Raw genomic sequence first — 11,556 nt, forward strand, 5'->3', positions numbered from 1 at the left:
CATGAGTAAAATTATAGCATTAGTCAGCAAACGTGGCAAAGCACTAACTCTGGAAATATCCATTTAGTTCATTCTTAACTTGTTCATACCTTTTTTACCATTCTGACCCCCCAAAACAAGCCTTTCTAAACCCTTCCCTCTGACTCTTTCCCCTCCGTCTCCCTTTTACCTATCCCAAGCCTGCTACTACTGCTTTGAGCTCCAAAACATCCCTCAACTATCCTTCTCAATCCAAATAACATATTACCACATCCACCACTCAAATTACTTTCCTTTTTACTATACTAATTCACCACTAATCCGTTAAGGGTTCTGGCGAAGCGTGCTACTTGCTGAAAAAGTGCTTCGACACTTCATCAGGGGTTTTAAACACTATATAAATGCAATTACAATACAATACAATATCTTTGACACACTGCAGCAGTGAAAATGCTTTGTGGATCTTCAGTTCATATAGAACACTTCCGTCATTTTGTTTGCAATGAGATTTTGTGTCCTAAGCTAAGCACTTGTGACTCAACGATGAATGGTTCCTCCACATATATGCTATTGTCATTGTGGTATTGAATACCAATATGTGCCAAAACTGTTCTCTTGTGGCATCATTTTCCGTGACTGGTCTAAAAGTTTGTCAGCAATAAATCGTCATAAATCACCCAGGTACCGGGGAGGGGAGAAGGAGGAGACAATGGCATGCGGTAAACTGCTGTCTGTCTCATGTCATGTCAAGGCCAGGCTCTCACAGAATCGATGTGTGTGCTAATTTAGAGGCTGTTCAGCACCTCGCCGACTGCCTGTGTGATCTTGAATGATCTAGTTTACCTGTCTTGACGAGTGTGTTTTGTTACCTTTCACAACCTCTCTTCTGACCCTCACCCTGTGAAGAACCACAGTCACCCGCAAACCTTTGATTTGCTAAACACTGTTTAATACTATTTCCCCACCATAAAATGATTTGCTGTGGTAATTGGGGGGGCGCTTTTGGTTGTCGATGATGATGAGTATCAAGTTCTAGAATTTTTTGTCAGAGGGGGTCCTTACGCCTAACATTTATTGACAGAGGGGTCTCGGCATCAAAAAGTTTGAACACCTCTGCCTTAGGGAGTGATGAAATTGTGCCCTTGAGTCAGAGTCTTATGGTGATGCTAGCTTTTGGTATACCTGAAAGCTAAGTGTACGGTTGCTGTACGGGCCCTTCCATTAGTAATATTTCCCGACTGGGACTACATCTTTTGATACTCCCCTAGGTTGCATTTGTCATGCCACGCTTAGTTTAGTACTGCCATAGGTGATTGAAACATGTGAAAAGAGGTGGCATATTACCTCTGGTGTGGCTAACGCCTGCCACATGCCCCGTGCATGTTTTGGTGAACGATTCAGAAAAGGGGGTGGTGATGGACACAGTATCTGAATTAAGCAGACTACTCCTACCCAGTCCAAAGATCAGGGCTTGATCCATCACCGTTTTTTAGCTCACTGCACCATCCCAGCTCAGAACCTGGCTACATGCAAATTAGTCTGTCCCTGGCCCAGTGCATCATGGGAACAGGGCAGACCAAACTACCAAGCCAAATCTTATACTGGGAAGGAAACAAGCTTCCGGGGACCGGTTTCTGGCATTACAGCCGTCTTCGGCCCGGCTTGCCTGAATCCTGATGGTGCAATGAGCAAGGGACTCACATCTGAGTATACCCTTCCACGCTTATGGTGGACAAAACGATTCAGAAAAGGGGGTGGTGATGAACAGAGTATCTAAATTAAGCAGACTACTCCTACCCAGTCCAAAGATCAGGGCTTGATCCATCACCGTTTTTTAGCTCACTGCACCATACCAGCTCAGAACTTGGCTACATGCAAATTAGTCTGTCCCTGGCCCAGTGCATCATGGGAACAGGGCAGACCAAACTACCAAGCCAATTCTTATACTGGGAAGGAAACAAGCTTCCGGGGACCGGTTTCTGGCATTACAGCCGTCTTCGGCCCGGCATGCTTGAATCCTGATGGTGCAATGAGCAAGGGACTCACATCTGAGTATACCCTTCCACGCTTATGGTGGACAAAACGATTCAGAAAAGGGGGTGGTGATGGACAGAGTATCTGAATTAAGCAGACTACTCCTACCCAGTCCAAAGATCAGGGCTTGATCCATCACCGTTTTTTAGCTCACTGCACCATCCCAGCTCAGAACCTGGCTACATGCAAATTAGTCTGTCCCTGGCCCAGTGCATCATGGGAACAGGGCAGACCAAACTACCAAGCCAATTCTTATACTGGGAAGGAAACAAGCTTCCGGGGACCGGTTTCTGGCATTACAGCCGTTTTCGGCCCGGCTTGCTTGAATCCTGATGGTGCAATGAGCAAGGGACTCACATCTGAGTATACCCTTCCACGCTTATGGTGGACAAAACGATTCAGAAAAGGGGGTGGTGATGGACAGAGTATCTGAATTAAGCAGACTACTCCTACCCAGTCCAAAGATCAGGGCTTGATCCATCACCGTTTTGTAGCTCACTGCACCATCCCAGCTCAGAACCTGGCTACATGCAAGTTAGTCTGTCCCTGGCCCAGTGCATCATGGGAACAGGGCAGACCAAACTACCAAGCCAATTCTTATACTGGGAAGGAAACAAGCTTCCGTGGACCGGTTTCCGGCATTACAGCCGTCTTCGGCCCGGCTTGCTTGAATCCTGATGGTGCAATGAGCAAAGGACTCACATCTGAGTATACCCTTCCACGCTTATGGTGGACAAAACGATTCAGAAAAGGGGGTGGTGATGGACAGAGTATCTGAATTAAGCAGACTACTCCTACCCAGTCCAAAGATCAGGGCTTGATCAATCACCGTTTTTTAGCTCACTGCACCATCCCAGCTCAGAACCTGGCTACATGCAAATTAGTCTGTCCCTGGCCCAGTGCATCATGGGAACAGGGCAGACCAAACTACCAAGCCAATTCTTATACTGGGAAGGAAACAAGCTTCCGGGGACCGGTTTCTGGCATTACAGCCGTCTTCGGTCCGGCTTGCTTGAATCCTGATGGTGCAATGAGCAAGGGACTCACATCTGAGTATACCCTTCCACGCTTATGGTGGACAAAACGATTCAGAAAAGGGGGTGGTGATGGACAGAGTATCTGAATTAAGCAGACTACTCCTACCCAGTCCAAAGATCAGGGCTTGATCCATCACCGTTTTGTAGCTCACTGCACCATCCCAGCTCAGAACCTGGCTACATGCAAATTAGTCTGTCCCTGGCCCAGTGCATCATGGGAACAGGGCAGACCAAACTACCAAGCCAATTCTTATACTGGGAAGGAAACAAGCTTCCGGGGACCGGTTTCCGGCATTACAGCCGTCTTCGGCCCGGCTTGCTTGAATCCTGATGGTGCAATGAGCAAAGGACTCACATCTGAGTATACCCTTCCACGCTTATGGTGGACAAAACGATTCAGAAAAGGGGGTGGTGATGGACAGAGTATCTGAATTAAGCAGACTACTCCTACCCAGTCCAAAGATCAGGGCTTGATCCATCACCGTTTTTTAGCTCACTGCACCATCCCAGCTCAGAACCTGGCTACATGCAAATTAGACTGTCCCTGGCCCAGTGCATCATGGGAACAGGGCAGACCAAACTACCAAGCCAATTCTTATACTGGGAAGGAAACAAGCTTCCGGGGACCGGTTTCTGGCATTACAGCCGTCTTCGGCCCGGCTTGCTTGAATCCTGATGGTGCAATGAGCAAGGGACTCACATCTGAGTATACCCTTCCACGCTTATGGTGGACAAAACGATTCAGAAAAGGGGGTGGTGATGGACAGAGTATCTGAATTAAGCAGACTACTCCTACCCAGTCCAAAGATCAGGGCTTGATCCATCACCGTTTTTTAGCTCACTGCACCATCCCAGCTCAGAACCTGGCTACATGCAAATTAGACTGTCCCTGGCCCAGTGCATCATGGGAACAGGGCAGACCAAACTACCAAGCCAATTCTTATACTGGGAAGGAAACAAGCTTCCGGGGACCGGTTTCTGGCATTACAGCCGTCTTCGGCCCGGCTTGCTTGAATCCTGATGGTGCAATGAGCAAGGGACTCACATCTGAGTATACCCTTCCACGCTTATGGTGGACAAAACGATTCAGAAAAGGGGGTGGTGATGGACAGAGTATCTGAATTAAGCAGACTACTCCTACCCAGTCCAAAGATCAGGGCTTGATCCATCACCGTTTTTTAGCTCACTGCACCATCCCAGCTCAGAACCTGGCTACATGCAAATTAGTCTGTCCCTGGCCCAGTGCATCATGGGAACAGGGCAGACCAAACTACCAAGCCAATTCTTATACTGGGAAGGAAACAAGCTTCCGGGGACCGGTTTCTGGCATTACAGCCATCTTCGGCCCGGCTTGCTTGAATCCTGATGGTGCAATGAGCAAGGGACTCACATCTGAGTATACCCTTCCACGCTTATGGTGGACAAAACCATTCAGAAAATGGGGTGGTGATGGACAGAGTATCTGAATTAAGAAGACTACTCCTACCCAGTCCAAAGATCAGGGCTTGATCAATCACCGTTTTTTAGCTCACTGCACCATCCCAGCTCAGAACCTGGCTACATGCAAATTAGTCTGTCCCTGGCCCAGTGCATCATGGGAACAGGGCAGACCAAACTACCAAGCCAATTCTTATACTGGGAAGGAAACAAGCTTCCGGGGACCGGTTTCTGGCATTACAGCCGTCTTCGGTCCGGCTTGCTTGAATCCTGATGGTGCAATGAGCAAGGGACTCACATCTGAGTATACCCTTCCACGCTTATGGTGGACAAAACGATTCAGAAAAGGGGGTGGTGATGGACAGAGTATCTGAATTAAGCAGACTACTCCTACCCAGTCCAAAGATCAGGGCTTGATCCATCACCGTTTTTTAGCTCACTGCACCATCCCAGCTCAGAACCTGGCTACATGCAAATTAGTCTGTCCCTGGCCCAGTGCATCATGGGAACAGGGCAGACCAAACTACCAAGCCAATTCTTATACTGGGAAGGAAACAAGCTTCCGGGGACCGGTTTCTGGCATTACAGCCGTCTTCGGCCCGGCTTGCTTGAATCCTGATGGTGCAATGAGCAAGGGACTCACATCTGAGTATACCCTTCCACGCTTATGGTGGACAAAACGATTCAGAAAAGGGGGTGGTGATGGACAGAGTATATGAATTAAGCAGACTACTCCTACCCAGTCCAAAGATCAGGGCTTGATCCATCACCGTTTTTTAGCTCACTGCACCATCCCAGCTCAGAACCTGGCTACATGCAAATTAGTCTGTCCCTGGCCCAGTGCATCATGGTAACAGGGCAGACCAAACTACCAAGCCAATTCTTATACTGGGAAGGAAACAAGCTTCCGGGGACCGGTTTCTGGCATTACAGCCGTCTTCGGCCCGGCTTGCTTGAATCCTGATGGTGCAATGAGCAAGGGACTCACATCTGAGTATACCCTTCCACGCTTATGGTGGACAAAACGATTCATGGTGAACGTGCACCTCTTTGTTCCAGTCATGTGGTGTGGAATGTGGCGTGGCCCTCCCTCGTGGATTTCAGGTACCTATCTTGGGCTATTCTTGACCCTGCCTAGGTATCTGGAAACTTCATTTTCGGGTAGCTTTGGGCTTTTTTCTTTAGTGTTGGGTATTTCCCTGAATCCCGTGTGATCAATGGTTTAACTTGTCATACAGGAAAGAACATCAAGGCTGCTCCATGGCTTTCTTTTCTCCCACATGGGCTGCCTCATGGCGTCCGAGGTTAGGACCATAGTGTCTTTCGATAAAAAGACTATACCCTCCATAATGCATGACTTAGTTGCCCCTGTGTGTATAAGGTATGATATTCAGGAGTACTGTTACTATGGTTTCCTCTTGAGATTGGCATGTGGATGACAGTACGAGGCATGTGTTGTTGCGTGCCCTTTCTCTCTCAAGTGTTAGTTCCTTATTTCCCCCCTCACCCTGTCTGGCCTGTCTCTTTTGCTCTACACTATGCTCTGCTCTCATGGACTTAGCTTTGCTTTCAAGTTCACCCTCAGTTTCCTCATCAGCTAATTGGGTAAATCCTGTAGCCCCACCCTTGCCATCGGTACCCAGGGAACTAGTGCTCCCTTTCTCTCCAAAGCTTGCTGAATCACTATTGAGCATCTCAACAAACTTCTATGACATCCGCAGATGTTCACCTGACCTAGTGGGAATGTTTATCCTACCTGCTCTTGGGGTTTCATGTGTCATTTCTGGTGGACAGGGAGTTGAGTTTTTGTGGACCTTTCCTAGGAACTTGGGATGTACTTTCTTTGTCTGGGACCGTTAATTTAGCTTTTCTCCAACTTATATATGACTGACCTTCTAATGGTGGGAGGCTCGTTGGCTTCTATTATGGCTGGGTAGAGTAACCTAATGCAGTGGTAGCGTATGTGAAGATGTTCATCCCAGATGTTCATCTCTGCATATAGTGGGAGAGGAGCTGACGGTTTATTGCTAATGGCATTGCAAGGCTATCGCTGCTGGCGTCCTCGAAGATGGATCAGAATGAGTGTAGCCAATGGGTCATTGGAAACATCCCTGAGGCACTCAATGTAATGTATTGTTCAAAACGATTTAACTGGACAATCTTAGCTGTTTATCCATATAGTTCTTTTTATTTTTTATTTTTATTTCATCATTGGTATTCATTTCATATCCATATGACGCTGTGTTTCCAAATAAGTTTTCAACATTCACAAATGAAACATTTTATAGTCCGCTCCAATGCATTTCGGGCCACCGCCCTTCATCGGGGAGCATAATTAGTGAAGTTTCAAAGCATTCCGGACGCCGGAGACGGCTTAGGTCCTCGAAGATGGCTCATAGCTCTAGTAATGCATCTCTCTTGTCTCTCTTTTAACCTGTATATTTGTTTTTTGTGTGTGTTTTACTGTGCTCAATTATATTTGTGTCAAATGTACCTTCCTTGGGCCAGGGGAATGTGTGTGCCTTGTCTGTGAATGCCATTCTTGGCAGAACTTGTTTAGTCTGTTTATTTGCTTTGGGAACCTAGGATTCATGTGCTTTAGTGTAGAATCCATGGCTATTTCGTAATTCGCCTAATACAATTCAAATTTCAGTTTTCAGTTCAGTTTGTTGAATCGTTGGGGCAATTATTACAACTTTATGTACTATGAGCTCAGCAATTGCAGTTTCTTCCCAAAAATATTTAAAACTATCACGTGCGTGCATTTAATGAAACAAGACAAGACTTCGTACATAGTATTGTAACACATGGCTAATATGTGTTGGGTTGCATTAACTCAATTTCCATACAATATAGTTTGCAATGACAGTCAATGCAATAACATTTACATACAAAAATACATTTAATCAATGAGCGATGGTGTTACGGTAGCATACAAGCTTCCTAGGGCAATCTTACACGGTACTGCAGTACCCTAGTGGGGAAGGTTGAGTCCTTAAGTTGATCTCTGAGTAGGTGCATGAGTGTGTTTGTGCATTTAAAACTAAGCATAGGACTGCCTGACTGGATCTGTGATTCAATACATGAGTGTTTACATGGGTTTCTGAGAGGGTGAGTGAGTGGGTGTATGACTGTCCGAGTAGATCTGTGAGTGTGTGCATGAGTGTCTTAGTGGTCAATGACTGAGAGCGTGGGTGTCTGAGCAGTTCTGTGAAAGGGGTTATAAGTCTCTGAGTAGGATTGTGAGTGGGTGCAATAACCTCTGGGTATATGAGTGACTGGATGCATAAGTCTCTGAGTGGGTCTGTGAGTGGGTGTGTGAGTGACTGTATGGGTGTGTGAGTATCTGAGTAGGTCTGTGAGTGAGGGTATGAGTGTCTGAGTGGATCTGTGAGTGGGTGTATGAGTGTTTCAATATGTCTGGGAGTGTGAGTATAAGTCTCCGAGTGGGTAAGTACATGGCTGCATGCATGAGTGTCTGAGTGGTTCTTTGACTGGGAGGGTGAGTGCCTGAGTGGGTCTGTGAGTGTATGCATGAGTCTGAGTGGGTGAGTGAATGGGTGTATATATATCTGAGTGACTCTGTGACTGTGTGTACACGTGACTGCATAGGTGTGTGAGTGGGTGTATGAGTTCCTGAGTAGATCTTTGAGTGGCTGTCTCAGTGGGTGTGTCATTGGGTGTGGGAGTGTCTCAGTGGGTCTGTGAGTACAGACATGAGTGTGTGAGTAGGTCTGTAAGTGGGTGCATGAGTATAAGTAGGTCTGTGAGTGGTTGCTTGAGTGCCCAGGTGGGGCAGTGAGTGGGTGTAAGAGTGGGTATGAGACTATGCACATAAGTCCAAGAGTGTTTCTCTAAGTAGGTGCGTGAGTCTCTGAGTGGGTCTGTACATGACTGCCTCACTCTCTGAGTGAGTCTGTAAGTGGGTGCATGAGTAACTGAATGGATATGTGGGTGTGTGTATGAGAATCTGAGTGGGTATGTGACTGGATGAATAGGTGTGTGAGTAGGTATGTGTATAAGTGTCTGAGTGAGTTTGTGAGTGCGTACATGAGTCTATAACTGTGACGAGTGAGTGTGTGTATATAGATATAGATCCTTTGTGTTTTATTTTTCTACCAATATTTACGGTGCCATCGTAACATTTGCAACATCCCCACAATGGTACAAGGGGGCTGTCCTGGTGGTCACGGTGTCAATGTGAATATCACATACGGTTAAAAAACTATTTTGGACACATAACTTGTGTCACTTGCACCCCCATTTCTCAATCATGTGGTCAAAGTAATTTCACCCTGACCCCCATGTTGCCTTTCACAGAAATATTCAGCCCAATCGATAAATTGGCAGTACCAATTTTTTGTTCAGGTTGAGCCCAACCAATCATAGCATTCCCGAAGGCGCATGGACTCGTGACATACCACCAAATATCAGTGACCATCCTGAAATCACTGTGAAATATCCGCAGCCAAAGATAACTATATTGTTCTATTTTAATTTCTTAAAAATTACTGAACAGATTTGCACCAAATAGCAAAAAGCACAATCTGTGTAACAACATCTACCTTTCTGCCAAAGTTGGTGTTATTCTGTCTAGCAGTTCGGGCTGTAGGTTGAACAACAGGTTCCTATGGGAATTAACATTACAAACGCACCCTTATTTCTCAATCCCCACTGCACGGATCACCCCCAAACTTTCCATGACATAGAACCTACTTTAAAACCTAGTTTGATAAATATCATGAAAATTGATCAAACAACGCCAAAGTTATGGAAAAGTCAAAAAATGCTTTCCCTATGCAAACTAGGTCCTAACTATAACTACCTACAGAGTTGCTTGTCTTTGACTGCGATTCTGATTTTACCTTTAATACCCAGTGCAGCCATTTCACCTTAAATTTACCCTAACTCCTTTCCCAGGTTCTTTTCATTTCTCTGGATTTGTCCTTTTCTTGTCATTTGCTAAATATTGTACACATTGAATTATGGTAATGTGGGCCTTGCCAATTTTGATATTTATAATGGAGAGAGAAAAGGTAATAAGATCCCACGTACATGCCCATACAAGGCTAAATGAAGGATGATAAAGTGCATTTATTCTACCTGGATGCTTTTCAGAGGAATAAACCCTGGTACTTTAAGTACTCTAGGCAATATTAGAGCTGAATTATCAGATAAAAATACCTTTGAAGAATGCCAACCGTAGGTTTGACTGTGGTATGGAAACGCTCATTATGCGAGGAATAGCACAGTCCTGGGTATAATTTATAATGGTGCATACAGGGCATGTGTGATATGGCCATGATACATTTATACAAGTGTCCCTCATTCCCCTTGAACCACTTATTATGGGCTCAATTGTGGATCTATGGGTAAGATGCTCATGCAGATAACACTTTAAAATGGAGAGAATGTGAATAGTACTTTTACAATTATGTATTCTACAATCATTGAGAGAGAGGAGACTTAACGGCACCATTTTGTGGCATAAATGCATGCTTTTTGGAGTAATTGGGAAATAGGGAATTAGCTTATCAATATGTTTTAATCAATGCCTTACGTATATAAAGACATTGAATCAAATTAGTAAATTTGATGCAACTTTGAAATTTAACATCGTGAGTTAACACTGAATATTGAATACAATTCTATTTGTGTTGTAAAGTATATCATAGATGCATTGGGTTTCCCTACTATAAGATGGAGGCCACACTGAGCAGTTTTATGTTTACACTGCCTGAATTGTCTCTTTTTCATTTTATTTTGATTTGTAATATCATGTGACACTGAACCAAGCAGATATGCTTTATAATTAATTCAATGGTGCACCCCAGCTAATAATTGAGAAAGCTGGTTCACTTGTGAGATTAAACATGTATTTTCTCCTCTCTTCCATGAGTGTTGTTTCTTCTTTGATATATATATATTTAAAGTGGTACTATTACCAATTTTCGATCAATATGTGACGGAGAGTTACTTCTACATATGTTCCTTCATATGACAAACAATGCATGTAAATGTCATCGAGTGGTAGGGAAATGGATGGTAGCATAGTTGTGTGGAAAAGAATGAAACTTATCTTTTTTTTTCACTCTTTTTCTTTTCAGCTCCTAGAATTAACTTTTTGGCTTCTGAAGGACTTTACATTAACTCGGTCCAGTTATGATGGTTTGGGTGCAGTAGCTTCTTTAGTTCTTCTGTCTAACTCACCGATTTCTTCGCTCAGCACCTGTTTTTGGTGGAAGTTTATAAATCTGGAACAAGAAGTACGTTCCTTCCACTTAAGCAAGCAGCACAATCTTTTGAAGACATCCTCTAAATGGAAATACACTGTCTGTATTCTTCTAATTTGAAGGGCAATGTATGTATGTATTATTTTCCCTGAATGTCCACTTCAAATAAACTCTTTTGGCACAGGATTGTGTAAATACATGTTGCAGTATTTTTTACTTGGTTTCTAAGCTATGTTCTATACTTTTTGGTAAATCGTGTCAGACACACTACCCTAGTAGAATATTTTCCAGAGAGTAAATGAAAGCAGAGAAAACATATTCTCTTATGCAAGTTTCGGTTTGTCAATTTTTTATAAACTTTTACTGAACAAAATAAATCCCCATGTTTAATATTGAGGACTACTTAGGCCAATGCATTATTAATGGTTATTAGAACACCCCAGCACAAATAGCATTGGCGCAAAATATGTGGGGTGTTTTGCAGTGCGTTAAATAATTGAGAAATCAATCAATCAATCAGAGTACTTGTAAAACGCGCTTCTTACCCGTGAGGGTCTCCAGGCACTGAGGGGAGGGGGTGCCGCTACTGCTCGAGGGAACTAGGTCTTGAGGAGTCTTCTGAAGGCGAGTAGGTCTTGGGTCTGCCATAGGTGGGCAGGGAGGGTGTTACAGGTCTTGGCGGCGAGGTAGGAGAAGGATCTGCCGCTGGAGGTCGTTCATTGGATGCGGGGGACAGCTGCGAGGGCGAAGCTGGTGGAGCGGAGCTGGCAGGTGGGGGTGTAGAAGCTGAGTCTGCTGTTCAGATAGGCTGTTACGGCATTGTGAAGTGCTTTGTA

At 44.7% G+C, this 11,556-nt stretch overlaps 1 protein-coding gene across 1 annotated transcript in view; it reads left to right on the plus strand.

Moving 5' to 3' along the window:
- The window catches only part of LOC147701262 (IgGFc-binding protein-like), a 402,161-nt gene extending 391,242 nt beyond the window's left edge, over nucleotides 1-10,919 (plus strand). The window contains exon 20 of the mRNA XM_086929328.1: nucleotides 10,595-10,919. Coding sequence (XP_086785454.1) covers nucleotides 10,595-10,601 — 7 coding nt within the window. The 3' untranslated portion in view covers nucleotides 10,602-10,919. The remainder of the gene's footprint in view (nucleotides 1-10,594) is intronic.
- Nucleotides 10,920-11,556: the final 637 nt, after the last annotated feature.

The sequence above is a fragment of the Lissotriton vulgaris genome, chromosome 7 (genome assembly GCF_964263255.1).
Source record: "Lissotriton vulgaris chromosome 7, aLisVul1.2, whole genome shotgun sequence".
NCBI lineage: Eukaryota > Metazoa > Chordata > Amphibia > Caudata > Salamandridae > Lissotriton > Lissotriton vulgaris.